Source organism: Lampetra planeri, chromosome 24 (assembly GCF_965212315.1).
Source record: "Lampetra planeri chromosome 24, kcLamPlan1.2.h2, whole genome shotgun sequence".
Taxonomy (NCBI): Eukaryota; Metazoa; Chordata; class Hyperoartia; order Petromyzontiformes; family Petromyzontidae; genus Lampetra; species Lampetra planeri.
Window position 1 is genome coordinate 90,074 of NC_136130.1, and position 25,726 is coordinate 115,799.

Here is a 25,726-nt window from a genome sequence, read left to right on the forward strand (position 1 = left end):
CCATGGGGAGCCAACCTTCTGAGGATCCAACCAAAACCATCACTTTACCATACATAGCAGGGGTTACCAAAAATATTTCCAAAATCTTAAACAAACATTTCAACACAGTACACAAATCCGTGATTTAATCCCATCTCGATTTAAAGCTTTCGTGACTGCAGGGATTCATATTCTTAGGTTTTTTCGGAAAAAGTCACGTAGGTAAAAACATTAAAATGTAAAATAAAAATAAAAATCACGACGTTTCGGAGGCAACACAAGCTTCCATCTTCAGGTGGTACCGTCACAGCCACGACAGCTGTATCAAGTAAATGAGAGATTGCAGGAGTTACCACTGCGTTTATATAATGGTTGGAGAAGGTGGTGGTGCAAGGGCCGCATACTTATTATTAATATGGTAAGGTGAGGCTTGAGACTAAGAATAGACTGCATAACAAAGGCTGAGCCTTTGTTATGGAGAGGTGCGGTTTGTGACTCAACCTGTAACAGGGAGACCACCACTAAACATGGTAAAACAGTAATGGTTGTCTGTCAAATAAGATTGGCAAATAAGTGTAGTTAAATCTTTGTTTTTTTTTTTGCCCCACCACCTTCTCCAACCATTATATAAACGCAGTGGTAACTGCTGCAATCTCTCATTTACTTGATACAGCTGTCGTGGCTGTGACGGTACCACCTGAAGACGGAAGCTTGTGTTGCCTCCGAAACGTCGTGATTTTTATTTTTATTTTATTTTACTTTTTAATGTTTTTACCTACGTGACTTTACCGAAAAAACCTAAGAATATGAATCATTGCAGTCACGAAAGCTTCAAATCTAGAATGCAGGGATTCATCTTCTTGGTGCTTTCGGTAAAGGCACGTAGAAGGGAAATAATGAAATAATAAAAATAAAACATAATAAAATAATCGAGTCTCTCACCTTTCTGAAGAGATGCCGCGACTCTAAGGTAATACCAAGCGCATTTACACTAACATCTGCTGCTGTAACTTCTTCTAATGCTAAACGAATTCTGTCTAGAACTAGCTTATTTCTTATCTCAGAGAAAATAAGACTTACGCGCACCGATCTAGATCAGTTAGACAAGACATTCTACAAATCACACTTATCTTTGAGTGTTGTCTATGGCAGCATATAGTACGGGATAGACCCGTGTGATGTAAGGAAAAAGTTTAAAAAGTTTAGCTGGAAGCATATTATATTTTTTGCGACCTAGAATTGTAATGTATTACTTACGGTTAGTAGCTCAGCTTATTGAGAGTATATTTAGCATACTGATGATACTATGTAGTTTATACTTTAGTTTTTTACGTGGTTGTTTAGTTACTGCAGCTACATACTATTAACATTTCTTCCCTTTATTAATGCTACCCCTACCTCCTTTCTTTGATGCTGCTAATCCTGCATAATGCATGGGCATAATATGACTTTGAAAACCCCCTGCCCACCTCCTACGCATTTCACAAGTAGCACTAGTCGCATTCCTGCATTTCCCATAAATATGCTAAATTCCTCTTCATATGCAACTTATTTTGTCAAGGCGCTCTTCCTCCTCCCTCCCAGCTTAAATAGACGCTCCAAGCCTAGGACGTGTCATTCAGACTCTGTCTTATCGACAGACATGTTCTTCACCTGAGAACGGCTGCTTGCGTTGTGGCCGAAACGTCGTGAGAATTATTTTATTTTGTTTTATTTTTATTATATTATTACTTCCCTTCTACGTGACTTTACCGAAAGAACCAAGAAGATTAATCCCATCTGTAAAGGATGTGATTTCTGACATGCAATACCCTGGTGTCGACAAACTGAGTTGTGGTTGCGGCATTAGTTACATTGGGGAAACGTAACGACATGTCTCGGACTGCGTTCGTGAACACAAGGCAGATCTGAAACACGGTAGGACCAATACCTCTGCCGTTGCTGATCATTGTTTTAACGCAGTGGGCTCACATGAAATTGACTTTTCCAAGACGAAGGTACTCTGCAAACCCACCGGCTATTATCAGAGATTTGTTCATGAAGCCATCCAGAAATATAAACACAGACACAACTTCAACCGAGAAGATGGGTACAAACTGAGCAATCATTGGAAGGACGTTATTAACCAGGTAGTCTTAACTGACTGTGATGTTTCCATCCTACCTGCCTATGTCAGCTGTTATTTCCGACTCTCTCTGTGTGTCTCTCTCTCTATGCCTCTCTCTTATGTAATAACAGCTATAGTGGGTTCACGTGGGGGATTGGCTTGCCGGTCCTGCTTGTAGCCAATAAGGGTCGAGATAGGGAGCGTGGGGCGGCGTGATCACGGCATGTCATCAGGGGTGATTGGCCCAGCCATTGGGGCCCCAGCTAATGGGGATCCGGATAAGAGGCGTGGTCCCGGGAGTGACAGGGAACCATCGAGAACGGTCGAGATTGCCCATGGAGGATTGGCTGGGGGGACCACGTGACGAAGGGATTAAGAGGGAGGAGAGAGGGATGATCGGGGGGAGACGGGGAACTGAACGGGGTGAGAGCCACGCGCGAACGGGGCTCCGGGTGCCACGTGCGCGGTGGGAGTTGTGGGAGTCTGCCGCTCTCCGTTGTCTGCCAGCAACGGAGCGTGTGGGAACAAGTGTACCGTGAAGTGAAAATAAAGAAGACCGATTCCGAATCCGTCTCCGGAGAATTATTACATTGGTGTCAGAAGTACTTCTGCGACTGTTTGGACGATCGTCAAGATGTCCAAGCACCCCAGAAAAAAGAACCTACCTGTGCCTCTATCGGAGGAGGAGGTCGAGACGGATGAAGATGAGCTGTTGGGAGCTACAGCCCCTATGCCGCCTGCTGAAAATGTACTTCTCGACGTCTCTCAGCGTCGACCGACGGAAGATGCGACCGCTGCAGGAACAAAAGGCGAGTGGCGGCTGATGGCGGAGCAGATCGAGTCATTACGCGCCATTCTGCTTAGTCTGGTGACCGCGGTGGCATCCTCACCAGCCGCGGGCCGCCAGATTGCCGATCAACTGGACGCCGCGGGAAGGAGTCCGGTGAAAGAACCTGCGTCCGCCATTCCTTCTGCTACGCGGGAGGATGCCGTCATTCTGGGTGGAGCGGCTGCGCCGGAGCCGTCGGCCGCCATTTTGGGCGCGCCTACCGCCACGCGGCCGCCGGCCGCCATTTTGCCTGATACGGGTGGAGAGCGGGAACGTCAGTCGGAGACGCCCGCGGCGCGCGCTTGCCACCGCGGGCATCGCCTTCCACAAATCAAAGAATTCATCGCCGGGGGTGATTGGAGTGCTTTCACATGGCGCTTTGAATCGGCTTTTAGATCCGTCAATTGGACGGAGGATGAAGCGCTGGGAGCGCTACCTACACTGCTCGACGATGTTTCTCTGGGGGTCTTCCGTTCCATCCCGGCGGCCAAGAAGAAGACACTGCGGGACGCGTTCGCGGAGATGGCGGAATTCTATGACCCACCGACGTCGGCCACCAGAAAATTTATGTTACGTCGCCGAGCATCGGAGGAATCGCCGTTGGCCTATCGTGGGGCGTTGATGGCGCTGGCCATGGCTGCCTACCCCGACGCGACGGCCGACCATTTGGATCCTCTCATCCTCTCCCGTATGCTGGAGTTGGCTCAGGAACTCAAGATTTCGCTGCCAGTTTGCGGCCACGAACCACTTACATCGCGATGGGTGGCGCGCTGCCTGGACGCTAAATTTAATATCAGGCGTTGGGACCAGATGGCGGCGTGGACGGGGAAACCAGAGATCGACGGGCCACCTTTGGGGTGGTCTCCACGACTGGTGGTCCACTGCTCCGACGACTCGGGCGACGACGACATGCTGGCTGCTGCTGTTTCGCACGGGATTCCGGGACGGCGGCTGCGCGACCAGCGTGGCAACTACATGGGCCGTCCGCGTGCAAGGGCCGGGTCGTCCGACCGCCGGCCGACGTCGGCGGCGTGCTTCAAGTGCGGCAGACGGGGCCATTTCGCCCGTGACTGCCGCTGTCGACCTCTACTGTCGCCTCCTCCGACGAGGGGACCTCCATCTCCTCCACCTATTGCGGAGCCGCAACAACCTCGGGCGAGTCGGCACACATCGGACACCCGGCAGGTCCTGTCACATCACCCATCCATTCGCACTCATTCTCACACTCCTCAGGAAAAATTTACTTTCCCCGCTACAGTTACGCGCTCTGCTACGCAGTGGAAAAAATTGGCTCGCAGGGTTGTAGCTGCGGCTTCGGGCTCGTCGACGGTACGCGGTACCATCGACGGCGTTGATGTGCGCATCTTGGTGGACACGGGCGCGTCGGCCACCATCATTTCTGATGTTATTTTTCATTTGTTGTCCATCCCTGCGTCGCAGATACGTAAGGTTAATGATGCGTGTGTCGCCGCGAATGGGGGAAGCATGGGTATCTGTGGCCAGGCAGATGTGAGCATCACTATCGGGAATATTACCGCCGCAGGACCTGTATTGATCTCTCGCTCGCTAGCTGTTCCATGCTTACTCGGTACTGATTTCCTGCGTCGGATGCCGCTGAAAATACGAGTCGACCAGGACTGTTTGGAAATGCCGGGGGGTCGTCGAATGGCGTTCCTGCCTTCCTTGCTGGCCAGCGCGCCTGCAAGTAACGCAGTTACTGCCGTTGTTGCTGCTACGGTAGAAGTACCACCGGGAGCACAGATGCTAATACCGTTGCGTTATCGTAAACCCCTTCGAATGGGGAAGGGTGCAGAAGGCGTGCTGCTATCCCCATCGAATTAGGCATCTAAATCCTTTTCTTTAGTGGCGGCACAAATGATCGTGCGACCGGGTCAAGCACCTTTTATACAGGTGTTAAATGGGGGACCTGACCGCGTTATTGTTCCGGAGGGGTCGGTGTTGGCTCACGCCACTACCGACTTCGCCTCTTGCAACGCAGCGCCGCGCGCACGAATGCCCGCTGGTAGGCCCCCACACGATCGCTCTCAAGAACGTTGGATCGCTGATTTGTGCGGAGAAAATTCTTCCTTGTCGAACGAACAAAGGAACGCCCTGCGTTCATTATTGATACAGTACACTGATGTTTTCAGTAAAAATGATTTGGACCTCGGCCGCACGTCGCTTTTGTCGCACCATATTGACACCGGTGCGACGCCTCCCATCTGTATGCACCCTCATCGCATGAGCCCGGCAAAAAGGGATCACGTGCGCGGAGCGGTAAATGAATTGTTGGCGGCGGACATCATTTCGCCGTCCAACAGCCCTTGGGCCGCGCCCGTCGTTCTGGTAAAGAAGAAAGATGGTGGTACAAGATTTTGTGTTGATTTCCGCCGGTTAAACAAAGTTTCGGTGGCAGATGCATACCCCTTACCGAGGATGGATGATTCGTTGGACGCTTTATCGGGTGCTAAGTTTTTTTCCACCCTTGACCTGTCCTCGGGGTTCTGGCAGCTTCCCCTCGACGATGAGTCGAAGGTGAAAACGGCGTTCCGCACGCCGCAAGGTCTCTTTGAATTTAATCAGTTGCCTATGGGCTTGAATGCGGCACCGGCGACGTTTCAGCGGCTCATGGAATTGGTGTTGACGGGACTGCAGTGGGAAGCGTGCCTCATATATCTTGACGATATAATTGTTTTCAGCCGCACGTTCGAAGAACACCTCCAACGTCTAGAGGCGGTTTTTCAAAGAATGCGTACGGCTGACCTTAAATTTAAACCTAAAAAATGCCACCTTCTGCAACACTCTGTCCGTTACTTGGGTCATATTGTCAGTTCGGACGGCGTATCCACTGACCCTCTGAAAACGAAATGTGTACGAGAGTGGCCCACACCCACTTCGGTGGGAGATGTTCGGCGGTTTATTGGGTTCGCTTCCTATTATCGCCGCTTCGTTAAAAATTTTGCGACGTTGGCAAAGCCATTACACGTTCTGACTGGCAAAAATCAAAGGTTTAAATGGGGAGCGGAAGAGGAAAAATCTTTTATGGCACTTCGGGACCACCTCGCCACGGCGCCAACGCTGGATTACCCAGATTTCTCACAGCCGTTCATCCTCGATACGGATGCTAGTGATATCGGCATTGGGGCCGTTTTGTCGCAACGTAAGGATGGGGTAGAGCGAGTAGTGGCGTACGGCAGCCGGGTTTTGTCCCCTGCGGAAACACGCTATTGTGTGACAAGACGGGAACTTTTGGCAATTGTTCACTTTGTCCGATTGTACCGGCCGTACCTGTATGGACGGAAATTCCTAGTTCGCTCAGATCATACGGCTTTACAATACTCCTTGAAATTAGATCAACCGTCAGGCCAATTGGCTAGGTGGTTGGAATCGCTACAGGAATTTTCCTTTGATATTACATACAGGAAGGGGACCCGTCACACGAACGCTGACGCGCTCTCATGGCTGCCGCCCCTTCCTCAGTGCACTTGCCTGACGGGCACGCACCGCTGTGCGGCACCAGCCACCTCGCCTTGTCCGGTTATGGGGGCGATAGCGGATGAGGATGCAGGGGCGAAAGCGAAGGAGGACGACCAGCAAGGGTCGGTGGACACGGATGATATCTTACGGCTACCACACGCGGTCTGGCTACGTGAGCAGGAGGCTGATGCCTCGCTGTCTCCGCTACGGAAATTGATAGGGAAACAAAAATCTCAATTGGCGGGTTGGAAATGGCAGATGTTCCGAGGCAAGTCGGGATTGTTAATGTGTACTGACGGGTTGTCTGACCGACCACGCTTGGTGGTGCCTACTTCGCTTCGCTACGACCTGCTTCGTGCTCTGCACGCTGATAAGTTGATGCACCTCGGTGTCCAAAAGACTTTGGCCGCGCTGCAGAAGGATTTCTTTTGGGCCGGTATGACGGCAGACGTCAAGGACTTTATTCGCTCATGCCAGGACTGTGCAAAGAGGAAGCCGCCTCGGAACCCCTATGTACCACCGTTACGTTCCATTGAGGTGTCCCGCATTAACGAATTGGTTGCTCTCGATATTCTGGGCCCGTTTCCCCCGTCGGCGAGGGGCAATAAATACCTTCTCGTCGGGGTGGAATATTTTTCTCGGTGGCCGATGGCCTGGCCTCTGCCCGACCAGACGGCAGCATCCATTACCGACGCTTTCTTGAACGGGTATGTCATGGACAAGGGGGCACCTGAGAGGCTGCTCACAGATCAAGGGCGGAATTTCTCTTCCAAATTGCTTAAGGAAGTTTGTGACGCGTTGGGTACGAAGAAAATTCGCACTTCTCCTTACCACCCACAAACAGATGGTATGGTGGAACGATGCAACCGCACCCTCTCAGCTATGCTTTGTCACACGGTCAGTGAAAAGCAAACCGATTGGGACCTGCACATACCAGGCGTCTTAGCGGCTTACCGCATGGTTCCACACACGTCCACGGGATACTCACCATTCTTTTTGATGTATGGCCGTGAAAATGTTCCACCCATCGATGTGCAATTGGGTGAGCCGAGTAAGCGACCGTCCTGTTCCTTGCCTGACCACGTGCGTGACTCGCTTGAACGAGTGACGGAGGCGCGAGAGGCTGCCCGGTGTGCGACGGCCCGTGCTCAGGCAAGGAACGAACGTTATGCGCGTCAATCGCATACTCACATGTCTTGGTCAGTGGGGGACCGGGCGTGGCTCCACTGCCCCCAGGTACCGGCGGGCACATCCCCCAAGCTGCACAGGCCGTGGCGAGGGCCTGTGACACTAGTGGATGTTCGGAACTTGCAGAGTATCCGTGTTCAGTACGAAAATCGGCGGTGGTATGTCCACTCCTCACGGCTTAAACCCTATGTTGACGCGCGTGTCGGCCCTTCATCCCCACTAGTTGACCTGCCGGGTTCCGTCGAGCTGACCACGCCGATTGTCACATCCATTGATCCCAAGGGGGACTGTGTTGTGCCTCCTACAGATGAACAGGTTCTGAGGGCTGAGGGGGCCCCAGCCGCCCCCCCTCCAATGAGACCTGCCCTGGACGTGACCGAGCATCAACAACCTACTTCTTCTTCGAGCCTACCACCTCCTGTCCATCCGGAAGCAAGGGGATCATGCGCTGGAAGCGGAGGGGGTCCCGCGTCGCGTACGCGGTCGAAATCTCTTCCGTTTCGTTAACGTTTGATCGTTCGTTTATTTCCCTGTTGTTACTGCGCTGCAGGGGCGCCCTAATGTATGTGGTGATTCTTGTTGTATGGGTGACTTTTTTTAAATGTTGTTGGGCGCAGGGACGCCGGTTCACCCTCGTATCGTTAAATGCACCTTGGTGCCCTAATAATGTGTTCGGAATTGGTTTATCACCCTTTCCCAGCCGAGACGGCTACTTTTTTTCACCGGGGGGGGGGGTGATGTAATAACAGCTATAGTGGGTTCACGTGGGGGATTGGCTTGCCGGTCCTGCTTGTAGCCAATAAGGGTCGAGATAGGGAGCGTGGGGCCGGCGTGATCACGGCATGTCATCAGGGGTGATTGGCCCAGCCATTGGGGCCCCAGCTAATGGGGATCCGGATAAGAGGCGTGGTCCCGGGAGTGACAGGGAACCATCGAGAACGGTCGAGATTGCCCATGGAGGATTGGCTGGGGGGACCACGTGACGAAGGGATTAAGAGGGAGGAGAGAGGGATGATCGGGGGGAGACGGGGAACTGAACGGGGTGAGAGCCACGCGCGAACGGGGCTCCGGGTGCCACGTGCGCGGTGGGAGTTGTGGGTCTGCCGCTCTCCGTTGTCTGCCAGCAACGGAGCGTGTGGGAACAAGTGTACCGTGAAGTGAAAATAAAGAAGACCGATTCCGAATCCGTCTCCGGAGAATTATTACACTTAGATCTCATATGCTCACATGTCCTTTGTATTGCACTCTCATGCTCACATGTCCTTTGGATTGCATTCTCATGCTCACATGTCCTTTTGATTGCACTCTCATGCCTTTGGATTGCACTCTCATGCTCACGTGCCCTTTGGTTTGCACTCTCATGCCTTTGGATTACACTCTCGTGCTCACATGCCCTACAGTCCATCTCTCACAATCGCAGGACGTTATTAACCAGGTAAAGTCATAACTCACTGTGATGCTTCCATCCTTCCTGCCATTTGGCTGTTATCTCTGACTCTCTGAGTTGCATTGGGGTCTCACTAACATGGCCACTGCTCCCTTAGCCTCGATGTAACGTTGGTTCTTACTGTGTTATGGGGCTGTGTGTCTCATTGGCATGGCCACTGTTGCGGTGGTTCTCTTGCGTTGACACTCTTTCCTCGTGGAGGCGATTCTTCGATCTTACATTAGCATGCTAATCTCTCACATTAACATAGCCACTTCCGTGCCCTCGTCGAGGCCGCTCTCCGATCTTACATTTACATGCTAATTTCTCACGTTAACATCAGTAGCCCCGTCCACTTCTTTATGACCCTTGGGCTACAACCATTTCAAACCTTTTTAAAAGTCTGCCTCAGCAACAGATCATGATTTCTCACCTGAAGACGGACGCTTGTGTTGCGCAACAAACGTCGTGATTTATTTTATTTTATACCTACGTGACTTTACCGAAAGAACCAAAGAGCATGTTTGTACAGTATAATTTTATTCGATGTGTCTTAAAAACAGACATGTGTGCAAATTTTGACTTAAAACTTTCGTGACTGCAGGAATTAATATTCTTTTGTTCTTTCGGTAAAGTCACGTAGATAAAAAAAAATGTATTTCTATTTAATTTTTGTTACTGAAAGAACCCGAATAAGTCTCCATTATAGACTGCCAGTATGCTCACTCAGGTTCAGTTTTATAACCATTGCTACAGTCTACATTTTAGACTGCCAATACGCTCACCAGCATAAAAACCAGGCAACCAGTCTAGCAGGCTACAGTCTACATTATAGACTGTCAGTACGCTCACTTTGATTATTTTCATTATAGAAAGAAGCAAAGAATAGGCACGTGTGTGACCAGAAATGTACAACTTTGTTGGGTGCGTCTTATAATCCGGTAATCGTGTGACTGGAATCGTATAACTTTGTTAGGCGCGTCTCATAATCCGGTAGTTTTGTGTGACCGCAATGTTTAAACTTTATTAGCTGCGTCTTACAATCCGGTTTGTTTGTGGGAGAGAGAGATCCACAATTGTATAACTTTATTGGCACCGCGCACAACTTTCGCCCCACGTAGCAACGCACGGTCTGGTGCATACGGGTTTACCCTCTGTGGGTAGAATCCTCGATTACCACGCTCAACAGACGGATGCGCGAGTTTTCGATTGATCAATCGTTGAGAGTGGGGGTGGTCATTTATTTAATCGATTGCATGGAGGTTGGTCGGTCGGCGATGCCGAGCCGCCTCATTCATGGGCCGGGCCTACGCGACCTGGGCCTCGGTGCGGCCTGAGCGGGGGGAGAAGCCTGAAGTAGGCCGAAGTAGCGCGATATCGTTACCACTGTCTTTATTATTACCACTGCTGCGACAACAACAGTGGCCTCGTTATTATAGTTGCCTTGATGCTATGAGTCATGTTGGGTCTCCTGTCGTCGCGGCGCAACGGAGCGGACGAGCCGCCCAGGCTGCGCGTCGCCGAGTCCACGCGAAGGTGCGGCACTGGAGTGGGGGGGGGCGCTCTGTTTTCTTGCTTGCGGCAGCAGCAGCATCAGCAGTGTGTCCAGCAGATGTCAATCGTTAAGGCTCTGCTAGACATGACGAGCGGTAGAGAGTTTGGTGTCGTTTTTGCTTTTTGTTGAAAGAGCGCGGACTACAGTAGAGTAGTTTTACTATAGGGTCCATTGGGGTTTCATGGGCCAACTAAACACAAAAGCAGCTCTAAGGAAATGGGTTTTCAACCTTTATTTAAAAGTGCATAGCTCCAGTGGCTTCCTAATCTCGGACAGAAGTGTTCCAAACGGCCGCAGAAGCGCATCCGAAAGCACGCGATGCAGTGACCACCTTAGTTCGATGGCTGGCCATGGCTCGATGGATGGCCATCGAACAGGCTACGAACACCGTCCGCTAGCTCAACCACCAAACCTCGATGTGAAGTAGACTCGATTATCCACGTGACGTTTATCTAATTTGCGGAGTAACCACGCACCTGAAATTTTTACAAAGTAATAACTCATGGATGTTCCCATAAGCCCAAATAAATAATCTAAAAAAGGTATACCTTGTTATTCTTGGAGATGCTTATTTCAAGTAAAATACTTAAACCAAACAAATATGTGCTCCGGTTAGTCCGAAATCCACGTGATCGCCTCTACAGTACAGTCGTACATCTTTACAACAGTGGGCAGAGTTTGATGTTGATTGCCGTGGCTCTGCTATCCACTTAGTGGGCGGGAGCAGCAAAGTAATCACTGCACGCGCATCATTGATCGTTAGTTTTTGTCATCCGCGATTTTGAATTATCCACGGTTGTCCTCCCCGTCATTAGCATGGGTAATCGAGAGTCTACTATAGTTTTCCTATGTGGATGTGAAAGCTGGACAGTTACAAAGCCCTGAAGCAAACTAGAAGCAGCAAAAATGTGTTATTTCAGAAGGCTGTAAAAAATCATCTGGAATAGACAACATGATAAATACATGTATTTCAGATAGCAGAAAGAGAATAAGAATAAATAATGAGAGAACGACAGACTAAATATAATGTTTTGACTAGGGAAATGATGGTGAATTAAGTACAGAAGCAATTGGATATACAGTAAATGGGAGTATCTTCAGTAAATATCACGGAAAGAGCTAAATGTAAGGCCATGATTGCAGACATCTTTGAGAACAACATGGCAAATGAGAACGAGAGAGATCCTCAGCATAATGCATGCAAGGGTTTTTGTACTGCTTGAGATTTCTCCCGTGAGTGCCAGGTGTCCTTTTGTGTGTGCATGATGGCGAGCGGTAGTGTAGCGGTCCACACGCCGCAATACGAACTCGGCAACACGATTTAGATTCCCGCTAACGGCCAACACCAGTGACGATTATCTGAACCGGTCCTGGGCCTCCCCGAGGTTAACTCAGTCTTAAATGAGTACCTGGTGTGATGTGTAAACATCGCCACTGGGGAGATAAAGGCCACAGTGCGTGGTGCTGGCCACCCACCTCGTGTGCCGTGTCGGCCTTCATAGGTGTTCACTAACAGCACTTGCCCCAACAGTTTGTTTAGGCTATACGGGGATCTTTGTCTTTTGTCTTTGTTTGTGAGCTGTGCAGGGTGTTCAACCTGGAGCTGAGCAGTGAGCGGGACGTAGAGTGCGTGCACAGCAGTGGCGTCAATGTCCTCGACATCGACCAAGCAGAAAATAAGTAGTGCGTGGCTACACCAGCAGCATATAAATTGTCGCCTAACATGCGTGTTCTTCTTTTGTATAATAATAAGTCCATCTTGTAACACGCCAATCAGTATTACACACACTCTCAAAGACAGAAAACTAGTCGGAGGCATGAGGAACCACAGACAAGCAGGAAGGCAGCCGCGCAGTGAGCCAGCACCAATAATTGCCCAAGCTCTGCGGTCGTATATAGTAACGTGTTAAGTGTGGGTTTGTTGTACTGTCTTTAGAGTATTTGGCTGCTATAAATTTCCACGTGATAAGCCACTTTGTTGAGCTATCATTTGTGACCAGGTCGCTTCTGAAAAAGAGCTATAGCTCAGTGGGCTTCACCTGGTAAAATAAAAACATTTCTCAGTTTTTAGTTTAGTTTGGAAAGCCACAGTATGGCACCTCAACGCCCACGGGAAGTGAGTCTCACATCATCTGTGCGATCCACCAACCCTTTTCTCCAAAGTGATGTATAACAGGTGTAGCGTCAGCACTGCCCCAGGTATAAAGGAGTTGATCAGCAATTTTTTGTTATTTTCACATCGAGGTTTGGTGGTTGAGCTAGCGGACGGTATTAGTAGCCTGGTAGTAGCCTGTTCGATGGCTAGCCATGGCTAGCCATCGAACAAAGGCGGTCACTGCATCGCGTGCTTTCGGATGCGCTTCTGCGGCCGTTTGGAACACTTCCGTCCGAGATTAGGAAGCCACTGGAGCTATGCACTTTTAAATCAAGGTTGAAAACCCATTTCTTTAGAACTGATTTTTGTGCTTAGTTCTCCTTCCGCCACACCTCCAATTAGCATGGTTGGCAACGTACGGTGCGAAAGAAGTTCAACATACATGCATATATGCAATGCTTTCCAGAGAATAATGAAAGCCGGTGGTAGTGCCTGCGTGTTGCTATCTGTGTGAATGAAGTGGCTGTGGATGAATTTTTGTGCACAACAGTATGCTCTCTGGAGGAGCTGATGGAGTGATTGCCATCTACAACCTGGAGAATGTCTCCCAGAAACCTCAGTACACATGCAAGGCCATCTGCACAGTGGGCAGGTGACTAAATTATTTTCTTGTATTTCTCAGTAGGCATCTTACCGTTCTTTGCTTCACCCCCCCCCCCCCCCCAGTAATTTGATGAATTGTCACAATTCTGGGTCACGATAAAAAAACGTCTCACTTGAACTTCTTTGTTTTCTCTTTTTTTTGTCATTTGCACAGAATGTATTACATTAGCCTAAATGAAACTGCATATCATGTTTATGCAAGTTGCATAAATTGTCTATAATTGTGAGCATTTTGAATCAATTTTTATTGATAAATAGATTCATAATTATCTATTCGTCGGGTGGTAGGATAGTCGTTGGCTGCACTACACGTTGCTGATATCTCCCCGTTAATTAAGGCGTCCCTGTTCTCCTCTCCCAGAGTGATAATTTCCTTCAATAATGTTCTGCATTTAAGTCCTATTCCTTCCACGGTTGGCTACATACGGTGCGAAATAAGTTGTACATACATACATACATTCCCCTTCTCTATAACTTCCTACTTGGCCTTAGAACTATGAATGTGCATATGCTTTTCTGTGCAGCATCTTTAGATGCATTTACAATCACAAATTGTATTGTTGTCAAGAGCACTTGTACCTGGCATTGCAGGTCCCATGCACATGTGCACCAGTACAGTGTGGAGACGGTGCAGTGGTACACCCACGACACAGGAATGTTTCTGTCGAGCTCCTTTGACAAGACGCTCAAGGCATGGGACACCAATGCTCTGGAGGTGAGAACACATCTCGCCGCTGTGGGCGTCACTGTGGAAAGATGTTAACTACCTTGCCTGGCATACAGGAGGTCGTGGGTTTGATCTCAACCCTGACGCCTGTGTATTTGGAGTTTCCATTATGTCCCCATGGTCGCGTGAATTTTTCTCCGGGTCCTTTAGTTTTTCTCTCCACATTTAGAAACATGCGTTTAGAGTATTTGGCTGCTATAGATTTCCAAGTGATACGCCACTTCGTTGAGCTATCATCTGTGGCCAGTTTGCTTCTGAAAAAGAGCTATATAGCCCAGTGGACTTTACCTGGTAAAATTAAAAATAGTGTAATAGAGTTCACGACTCTTGGACGCCGGAGTTGGAGGCACACGGGTTTATTCACACAGCACAGTTGTGGCATACAACACTAGAGGGGGTGTCGGCCGCCTCACCCGGCTAGCTGGGGATACACGCGCTAGCTACTTCCTAGCCTGCCTCCTAGTCCTCCTCTAACGGGCTAGGGGAGGCTATCTGGCCCGACACTGGTAAGTCGGGCCCGGTACCCTGAGTCCCAGACCAGCGCTGACAAGAGCACCGGCTCTGGATCTCGGGACCACGCCGCTGGCTCGGTCCTGTTCGGCCCTGATAAGGACGGCGAACCAGGGGAGTCCAGGGCTCTAGCTAAGACGTCTTCAGTCTTCACTGGTTAGCTTAACAAGAACCCCGAGCCCTCCGATACATCCCCTTTTATACCCAACCCCCCGCTGAGGGGTGGGGCCCCCCCGGGGTGCCTGGCGCGGACGTCGTAGAGAGCACCTCCCCGTGCACTCACGTAGCCCCGCCCACTGTGTTTGTTTGCCATAAGCTGCCATGCATAACGGGCTCTCTCTCTAACACCCCTACAATAGCTTAAATAGTGTGACCCATGTAGTCGACTACTCCTGCAACATCTCATTGGCTCTTCGCTGGACTATTGCGAGAAGAATGATGTGCTTTACTCGGAATTTGTAGCACGTGTTTAATGAGATATATCGAGTGTAAAATTATACCGCTGACGTGAACAAGGATGTATTTTAATCATTTGTTTTGTTTTACATACTGCCGCTGGTGGGTTTCTTCATACAGCCGGCAGAAATTTACACATTTTCGGAAAAGGTTTATTGTCACCATATGTCTCCAATTGCAACGCAGCACTCCCTAATTGCAGGTAAGATTTAAATGTAGTATAACTTGGGTTTATGCAAAATAATTTTACAAGTTTTACTTTTTTTTAAATAATATGATCCCAACCATGTTTTAATAAACCCTGATAACTGTAATAATTAAAGTTTTTTTTTAAATGCTTGTATTTAAATTCTGCTCTCGTTTTGCTCCCTGATGACTCAAGTTGGAACCAGTGGCAGCAAAGTGCAGCTGTGTGACCTGAGAACGGGCTCGAGCACTCACATCCTGAACGGTGAGAGCTGTTTTTGCTGTCTTGAGAGCACCCATAATGGTTGGCTTCACCACTATAGAGCAGGGGTGAGGTTTCTTATAGCCCACGGGCCGGCCACAGCCTATGTCATTACTTCGTACGGTCCGCGGCTTCACGAGACCTACCTCTTCAAAATGGCCGCCAAACAATATTTATCCATCACCGTTAGGATCTTAGCCATACTAATTGGTTACTGGAGGGCAATAAATTCAACCTGGCAACACCATGTTTCTAATGCCACTGTAAGGGCCTCTTGTAGTGACAGAAGCGACTTGGTGGTGTGCGTTAATACGTGGTTGCATGCCAAAGGCAATGGAAAGTCCTCTGGCTCTCAGTAAAGAAAAGGGTTCCTAATCCCTGCTGTAACAACATGGAGTGTAGCGGAGTGGCACAGGTGCTGACTGCAGCTCCCCCTGCAGGCCACCGGAACGCGGTGCTCGCAGCTCGCTGGTCGACGCGGCACGAGTTTGTCCTGGCTACTGGAAGGTACCAGCCAAGTGAGCGCATGCCGCACCATACTGAAATAAAAATTGTTTACATTCAGCGCCCTTGCACAATGAATCCTGGAAACCCCCACGCATGTATTAGAAAATGAGAGAAAAGTAACCAGGTAGAAAGACTAAAGAGACAAGATAAGAGAAATAGAGGAGGCAGTTTTAAATATGCGTCTTCAGCCAGGGCTTAAACGTCTCCATCGACCGCGAGGAATTTCTAAGCCTGGAGTGGCAGTTATGCTGACTAGGGCACAAACGATAGATCTGAGAGATCTCAGTGGAGTGTGTGGCTGAATCAACTCCTGGATGATATGTGATGGAGCAAGCTCATTTAAAGCCTACAACGCGAGTAGGAGAAGCTTAACCTCAATGTGGGTTTGAAAATAATCTGCCAAGTGCATCACTTATGTGTTTGATTTCAAATGCATACTCAACTAAGCATGTCTCAATTAGCTCCCTTCGCATTTTGATAAATTGTCACAGGGTGGTTAATTTCGTTTTATTGCATTATGGATAATCAGTTTAACACATAGGCTTTTACGTGGTGGCGGGTTTAATGACACATTTATATTTACGCGATTTAACCCAAAAAAAAACCTCTTCTGGATTCTAGATAATCGCATGCAAAAAAACATTTGCAAAGCAATTATCGGTTTCACACATATATAAAGCTCCAGCCCTGTGTGCGTATGCATGTCTTTTTGAATGTATTATGCAGTGACCGATGGGGGCCCTGCCACTGGTGCCTTATTAGTCCATGAGCCCAGAGCGGATATTTCACTTGTCGATACTACTTGGGGTCACATAACTTTACTGGTTCCAATTTCTTTACGTGGTCAATAATAGTAAATAATTATGTGGTAACCACTTGAATGGAGTGGGGGTTAGCAAATAATTCACCCCTATATGCCATGTAAATAAGTAGGTAAGACTAAAGTTTTGCTGCTTATTTGATACCAATTTCTGCTATGGCCCATGGACTATATATAATGCAATTTGCATGTACAGCATTTAGTTACAACTACATCTCTTATGATGGCTGCCGTTAACCACTTAAATTGAAATGTGCCGTGCGGTGGCTGCAAGGATAAAGTGAACTAATTACATGCAACAAATGTGGATACAAAATACTCTTAACAAAAATCTTACGTGCACATTTACATGTATTATGGGCATAATCGATTTTAATCATTGTCGTTACACAAGTCCCATTACTCTGTGTGGTCGTGTGTGTGTGCATTTCTCTCACGCTTGTTCTGCTTAACACAAGTCGTGATAACAGTGCGAAGTTGTGGGACGTAAGGAAGGCCACTGGCTGTTTGCTCACCCTGGATCAGCACAAGGGTGAGGCCTGGGGAGGCTCCAAGTCCTCGAGCAGCAGAGACCGCAGCGGAAGTAGGAACGCAAGCCCCCCACTGTCTTCTCCACATTGGATGTTAGACCCAGCGTCGTGGCAACCCCATGCCCGCACACATAGCTTATCCCTTTTGTAACAATCTAACAAGGAATTACTGTCAGAGAGCCATATAACTAGGACAATTTTCGCACTAACGATTCCGTGACCCACACCAGGACAAGCGGATTAATAAACGAACAAGCGAGGCCGTTTTTCTGCTAAGTGTGGTGCCGTTGTGAACATCTGCAGCACAGACATCACACGGCGGACACGTCAACGGGCTCTGCTTCACCAAGGATGGGCTCCACCTCCTCACCCTGGGCACGGACGACCGCCTCAAGCTCTGGAGGACCGACACGGGCACAAACCTTCTGGTAATGCAACACTTTTTTGCACAGGCGACATGTTTCATCTCGAGCAATTGGTGTCGTTTAGTATTCCTCTTGAAACGAACCACGGATGTCCAGTGCTTATACTGAAACAAGAATTGGGTGTGGAGATGCTGCCATTGCCAGACTTGACAGGCGAGCTGGAATAGCGCCGGAGCAAAGTAGAATGTTGGAGCACATTTTCATATGGTCGCAATGGTGGTTGCTTCTTCACAGTCGGCCCATTATGGCTTCACAACTTGGCCCCGTACCGTCACTTTCCCACAGGTGAACTACGGCCGGGTCAGCAACGGTTCCCGCAAAGGGGTGAAGTTTGCCGTGTCGGCAGACTGCTCGCCGGACCTCGTGTTTATTCCGATGGGCAGTCATGTAACTGCGTTTGAGATCTACTCTGGGCGGGCACACACCCAGCTCAGTGGCCACTACAACAAGGTCAACTGCTGTGAATATTATTCAGACTTCCAGGTGAGAAAAGCCTCTTCAACTATGTGTACCCATCCGTTTATCACTGCTCCGATGCGAAGTCGCACAAGGCAACAGGTCACAAACCCCCGTCACATGGTGTTTTTTAGGGACTTATTCTGTTTTCACTCATTGTCAATATCTTTACAAGAGCTGAGTGATTTGTGCCACTGGCTAGGATTACAATTTATGTATTTGTTACTGTAATTAAGTGCTATATACCAGTTAGAACTTTTTCGGAACAGAGAATAAATAAAAATATGTATGGCCTTCTAAAAACACACGTTTTACTCGTAAACAGTGTAAAAGTTACTTTTTTTATTTTGTCAAATTAATGCATCTAGAATGCAGGGAAAGTTTTAAGTCAAAATCAGGCCACATGTGACTGATTATGCCCATTCACACTTGTAATTAGGACACAAGTGTAAATACAATACATACATCATACTGCTCAACACCAGTATTCGCTGTTCTAAGAGAAACAATTCCGTTATTGGAATTACAATCTACTCAACCTGTATAACGACATTTTGATTCAAATAAGCTGAGTTATTTCTTCAGCTTCTGAATGGAAACCCAGACGAGAGGTATAGATGCTCAATGGCTCATGTCTGGCACTTCACAGGAGCTGTATAGTGGCGGTAATGACAGTAACATCCTGGTCTGGGTGCCCAACATGGGCAGGACTCAACCGGAGGAGGAAGAATCAGACAAGGTGAGACACCTCTAGGGTCATTGGAACTGCAAAACAATAATTAGAATGTATGCTTGATGAGAGTGCCATTATTGCCGAGGCCTCTCGGAGCACTTTACTTGCGTCATATGAAGTGACTTACATCACATCCTATCTCAGCACATTTGTAAGGGCACTCCCAGTGGCAGCTGTCCCTGTGCATCACAAGGTGGTGACTTGGTACCTGACCTGCAAATGTTAGTCTGCCAGGAGGGGTTGATGATTCCTATGTGGAGACACAATTGAGTCATTTTGGGATTACAGAATGTAATAAACCACGAAACATATAAAAGCCATTACTTAAAAACTACCGATTAAACATTTTATTACGTACGATTATCGCACATAAATGGGGCCGTATAAAAACATTTGAACTTGGTATTTTTTGTAATAAAAATTCCTTTTTGTGTTGATAACAAATGTATTTGAGCTGAATAATAATGTGTTTTGTTTTCGTGCACAATGCAGAAGTCTGGAAGCAAGCAGCGCAGTGGCTTCCAGGATTCCTGGAGCAGTAGCGATGAAGATTAAGTTGGACGGGGACCACCAGCTGATGATGACGATGATGACAACACATGTATGCCTATTTTTACTGCATAATTTTTTCTCTGCGTCCAGTTGTACAAATTTTTTTTTTATGTAATAAGATAACGGTGGGTTTACACTTTTATACCATGTGACGATGGAGTCGAATAATGGCGTCTTATCATAGCACATTAAAAAGTGTGATAACTTTTTTGCTTTTACTAAGACGTGAGTAACTTATACTGGGAGTGTTTTTTTCTTGTTCTCGTTATTGTCCAAGTGGGTGTAGGTGCAATGTCTTGATCTGAAAGCTGCCTTAATGGGTAGAGTTTAACTGGTTCCGGTTTATTGAGCAGCAGAGCACGAAGCCAGCAGCAACTTAGTCCATATCCTTCAGTATTTACGTGTTATGTGAAGGAGTACAGAGTAGCTTGTTACATATTGATCCACACAAGTTTGACAGTAGCTTCCTGTTCGTTGAGTAGCAAAGCCAATAGGACTGGGGTGGGGTCATACAATTTCGCTATTACACTGTTGTCCTTTCCCCGCAATTCCGATTAGCACGGTTGGCTACGTACAGTGCGACCAACATACACACGTACATACCTCAGCTGGGGTCTTCAATGATGGCTTGGCTATGCAGACAGGTGCACATCTATGTTAAAACACGATCATTGCCAACTCGACGTGTCACATTTATTGTAATGTGGATTTATTTAACAATACCAGTGGGTGAGTATGGACGTAATGATGCAGCAGTTCATAAATATATATTTAGGCTCAATACATTAATTTGATTCACATGTTTTAATGTAAGTGGTTCACAGGACCCCCTCACACTTTTAAAAGGGCAATATAATTCACAGTTTAAAGATGCTGTTTTCTTGAATCAAATTGTGATCCTACTGAATGGTTACGTTTTTATTGCAAGGGGTGGGTATGAACTATATTACTTGTCGATCATGATGATGATTGTATAACTCTGGCTCCCTTATCCTCACGCAGTGACTGTACTGCAATGGGGACACCGGGGGGGAGGATGGACACATTTTTAACGTCACCTCACAAGTAACTTTCACGGAATGCGATGCTTCAATTTCAACCAACGTGAACGTTGACGGTGCAAGGTGGTGGAACCGGGATTGGTGACATTTCACTTGGCACTTGGTACCTCTTAGAGGCAGCAAACCGAGGAATCGCCCCTCCAACCCTTCATTCACATCCACGTCCCTTCACACACCATGTGATGTTTAGCCGGTGCTGCTGCTGCTTCTACTAAATGTGGCGATCATCAACCCAACCCTCTCGTCAATGTGATTCAACGTTTGGAGGCCATATTTCCCTATTTAACTACCACATCGGCGCCATTCAGAAGCGAGATCCTGCCATGGGATATTACGCACATGTTGAATTTGTTCAGAAAGTATGAGATACGTGGTATTTTTTTTATCCTTTGGATATCGATCTCTTATAAATGGTGGATAATATATTTAAGCACCAGTCCCTCGCACACAACTAGTTCTCCGGCTTCAAGAATGCCGTCAAGCAGGGGCGGTTTCTTCATTAGGGCGATTGGGCGACGCACCACCAATGTGACACCTTTGCAATGACACCTTTATTCAAGGCATCATGTTTGCAATGACCACAAGTGGTCATTGCAAACATGATGCCTTGAATAAATCAAACCATTTGCAAACATGATGCTTTGAATAAAGGTGTCAGTTTTGTACCAGTTTAAAAGGGTAAAAACCTACTATATTTTGCCACTGGTAAAAGAGATCTCATAGTCATCTTCTTGGTTCTTTCGGTAAAGTCACGTAGAATGCTTACCCCGAGCTCTCAATACTCTGATATTTCACTGTGTTTGAGTTGTACGCCTTCTGGTGTCATCTGGTCCAACACCAATGGGGACTAGGCTCTAAAGAAAGCCGTCTCGGGTGTGGACCAATCAACTTCAAGGACAGTGCATATGTAATATCGTTGAGGACTCTTGGACGCCGGGGTTGAGGCACACGTATTTATTCCGCAACAGTTGTCACAACCCCGGACATACAACACTGGAGGGGGTATCGGCCCCCTCACCCGGCTAGCTGGGAATACACTGCTAGCTATCTCTGACCTACCTCCTAGTCCTCCACTAACGGGCTAGGGGAGGCTGTCTGGTCCGACACTGGTAAGTCGGGCTACGGTACCCGGAGTCCCAGAGCACTAGCTCTGGTTCTCGGGACCACGCCGCTGGCTCGGTCCTGCGCAGCCCTGACAAGGGCGGCGACCCAGGGGAGTCCAGGGCTCTAGCTAGACGATCTTTGGTCTTCACTGGTTTAGCTTTAACATTGTACCCCGAGCTCTCCGGCTCATCCCCTTTTATACCAAAACCCCCCGCTGATGGGTGGGGCCAGCCCCCCCCAGGCTGCCCTGTGCAGACGTCGTTGAGAGCACCTCCCCGTGCACTCACGAAGCCCCGCCCACTGTGTTTGTTTCCCGTGTGATCCTATGTATACAGCCCCTCCGTAACACCCCTACATCACCCCCCCTGTACAGCTCGCAGCCGTCCCGGCTGCAACAAACGACAATAAAAGTTTATTTACCCCTCGACCCCGCGTGTGCCTCACAATTTTTTTCAACAATAACGCGAACGAGAACAACAACAAGAACCAGAAAAGCAAGAAGGGAAAATAACCCGACGCACCCCACCCCCGAATAAATACGAAATCCGTAAAACCAACGTATATACAATTTGCAGGGAACCCCAGCACACACACAACACACAGTGAACACAACATACGTACAATCCAATGTGCCAGGAACACACCACCGACGCCGCACACAGTGAACATAACATGTGAAAAATAATTTTTTTTCTTTTTGTGCATCACAAGAGTCTGCGCATTCTTGCGTGCGTCCTTGCAGCAGGCCCGTCACACGGGGCAACCCCGGATGGCGGGCCGTCGGGTGGCAACTGTCCATTTCCAAGTGAGTCTCCTTTCGATGTCGCGAGACCCTCGGCATCCCCCGTAGGGGTTGTCGGGCGTGAGCCCGTCATTCCTGGTGCACCTGGGGGCGGGACAGCCGGCAACACGTCAGGCGAGAGCAGCGGAGACGGACCCTTTGAGTCGGTCGATCCCCCACATGTTTGGCCACGCGCGTGTGTAGTGTGACTTCGCACCGCAATGAAGGGTTTCAATCTGGAGGGGTGCACAAACCACCGGCGCTTCCCCAATTTGATGCGTACGCACTGAGGCCGCAAAACCTCAACCACCTCGACAGGGCCCCGCCACGGCCGCACCAGTTTAGAGGAGGTCGCGAGTGGTACCTGGGGACAGTGCAGCCATGCCTTGTCCCCCGGCTTCCACTGTAGCACGTGCGCGCGACCCAGTCTGAGCCGCTCATTAGCTTTCTGACGCAGGTCGGAATTTTGCATGGCAGCATCCCGTGCCTCTGTTAATTTCGCAAGATTAAATTTAACATGGTCGGCCAATTTAGTTTTACCCTGCGGCGCGGGGATCTGCAGCTGGGCCCGAACAGGTGGGTCAGGTTCGCGGCCATACATGAGGAAGAAGGGGGAAAATCCCGTTGCCGCATGGGGGGCCAATCTGTATGCTGCCAGGACCCCTTGAATTTGCAGGTCCCAATCGGTCTGTGAGTCCGAAACCTGCTGTGACAACATGGACGTGATGGTTCGGTGCAGACGCTCGACCATCCCGTCAGTTTGCGGGTGATAGGGAGAGGTACGAATTTTTTTCGTGCCCAGGAGCTCACAGACTTGTTGGAGCAGTTTGCCGGAAAAATGTTTGCCCTGGTCGGTCAGCAGCCGCTCGGGAGCACCTTTGTCCAGGACATATCCCTGGACAAAGGCCTCCACGATGGCTGCTGCCGACTGGTTGGCCAGGGGCCAGGCCATAGGCCAGCGCGTAAAGTACTCCACCCCGGTCAACAAATATCTATTGCCCCTGGGGGTGGCGGGGAATGGGCCCAGAATATCCAGCGCGACAAGTTCGTTGACTCTGGAGACTCTGATAGACTGCAAAGGCGGGTTAGACTCCCGTGCTGGTGGTTTCCGTTGCGCACACCGAGGGCATGACCCCAACAGATCTGCGACATCCCTTGTCATGCCCGGCCAAAAAAAATCAAGCTGGAACAAGGCGAGGGTCTTTTGGGTCCCCAGGTGGAGGAGGCGCTCATGAGCGGCCCACACCACCTTACCCCGTAACCCAGAAGGGACCACCAGCCGGTGTCGATGGGATTTCCCGTCCCAATGCATCAGCAGACCCGTTACCATTTCCCATGCGTCGGCATCACCCCTCCCCCGCCCAGCATCCCCGACGCGACGACGCAACGCGAGGAGGGAGGTATCCTCCATCTGTAGGCGCCCCCATTCAGTGACAGGCAACCCCAACAGGGAATCTGATCCCTGTTGTGCGATCGAATTCGTCATTGACGCTGCGTCGTCTGCGGCCGCCAAGACCGGAACAGATATTTCACCCGGATGCCTGCAACGACCCGACCCCAGGAGGAATGCGCATTCGGGGGTGGTTGGCATGCGCGACAGAGCGTACGCATTGGTGTGGCGGACGCCCTTACGGTACGTGGTTTCAAAATCAAAGTCCTGGAGAACCTCCAACCATCGAGACAATTGTCCTGATGGTTGTTGAACTCGCAGGGCGTACTGTAGTGCCGCATGATCTGTACGGACGGTGAAACGCTGACCGTACAGATATGGGCGGTACTGTTGGATGAAATAGACAATTGCCAACAGTTCCCGACGGGTGACACAATATCTTTGCTCCGCTGGAGACAACACCCGACTACAGTACGCGACTACCCGTTCCACGCCGTCAACCACCTGGGAAAGCACGCCCCCAATACCTGTGTTGCTCGCATCGGTGTCGAGCACAAAGGGTTTAGAAAAATCGGGGTAAACCAAGGGAGGAGCTTTAACCAGAGCGTCCCGAAGGGAGCGGAAAGCAGCCTCCTCCTCCTGTCCCCAATGAAAGCGGACCCCCTTTGACGTCAAAGCGTGTAGGGGCTTTGCAATTGTCGCAAAATCCGCGACAAAGCGTCGGTAATACGACGCGAATCCAATGAAACTCCTGACCTCCCCCACAGAGGTGGGAGTCGGCCAGGAGCTGACGCACTGCGTTTTGGCGGGATCGGTAGCAATACCCGAGCGTCCAACGATGTGTCCCAAATAACGCACAGATTCGCGTAACAGATGACATTTTTGGGGTTTAAATTTCAAATTAGCAGCCCGCATTTTGAGGAAAACCGCCCGCAACCTCTGGAGATGCTCGTCAAATGTTCTGCTAAAGACGATAACGTCATCCAAATAAATTAAGCACGAGTCCCATTGCAATCCAGCCAAAACCAATTCCATCAATCGCTGGAAAGTCGCCGGCGCCGAGTGGAGTCCCATCGGCAACCGGTTGAATTGGAAGAGACCGTGCGGTGTACGGAATGCAGTTTTAGGCTTAGAATCATCGTCCAGAGGAAGCTGCCAGAATCCCGAAAGCAAATCCAATGTGGAGAAGAATCGCGCTCCCGCCAAAGCGTCCAGCGATTCGTCAATCCGTGGGAGCGGGTATGCGTCGGCAACAGAAATTTTGTTGAGGCGGCGGAAATCGACGCAAAACAGCAACGAGCCATCCTGTTTCTTAACCAAAACGATCGGCGCTCCCCACGGGCTGATAGAGGGAGAAATGATGTCGGCGGCTAACATGTCATCAACAGCCGATTTGACATGGTCCTTTTCGGCGGGACTTAACCGAAAAGGATTTTGGCGTATTGGCGCGCTGTCACCTGTATCAATATGGTGACGTAGCAGATGGGTACAGCCCAAATCGAATTTGTTCTGACTGAAAACGTCGGAAAATTCACGCAGCAGTGTCCTAAGCTTTTGACGCTCTAAATCCGACAGGTCCGTCGATCCCGCACAAAGCGCCTCGAGCCACCCTTCATCGGTGTCCGAATGTGGATGCGGCAGAGGGACAGTGCCTACGTGATTCGCGACAGGTTCCTCACAGGGCACCGGCGTTGCGTGAGCAAGCACGGTCCCTTGAGGAACCACCACTGTCTGCGACCCCACATTGAGGACCGCGATGAAAGGGTCCCCGTCCCCTTTTACGATGGTCTGGGCCGGAATCAAATGAGGTCCGCTAACCCCGGCACTAGATGGCCCCAGCAGAATTCCCTGGTCCCCAATGCCTTTAGCGAAGGGCCGACGAAGTTTGAGAGGCACCAACATTTGTG

General features: G+C 49.3%; 1 protein-coding gene across 2 annotated transcripts; it reads left to right on the forward strand.

The window, feature by feature from the left end:
• The first annotated feature begins 10,081 nt into the window (after positions 1–10,081).
• LOC144726620 (DNA excision repair protein ERCC-8-like) lies at positions 10,082–22,075 on the forward strand. Of its 2 annotated transcripts, XM_078605349.1 has the most exons (13): positions 10,082–10,542; positions 12,149–12,244; positions 13,207–13,308; positions 13,911–14,034; positions 15,133–15,214; positions 15,395–15,463; positions 15,901–15,967; positions 17,246–17,370; positions 17,621–17,745; positions 18,028–18,225; positions 18,848–18,937; positions 19,424–19,532; positions 20,486–22,075. In XM_078605349.1, exons 1-12 carry the CDS (start codon positions 10,466–10,468, stop codon positions 19,484–19,486), a joined length of 1,218 nt encoding a protein of 405 aa, XP_078461475.1. In that variant the 5' UTR covers positions 10,082–10,465; the 3' UTR covers positions 19,487–19,532; positions 20,486–22,075. The 2 variants fall into 2 exon arrangements, with proteins under 2 accessions (XP_078461475.1, XP_078461473.1); XM_078605347.1 differs by having other exon boundaries at positions 19,424–22,075.
• Positions 22,076–25,726: the final 3,651 nt, after the last annotated feature.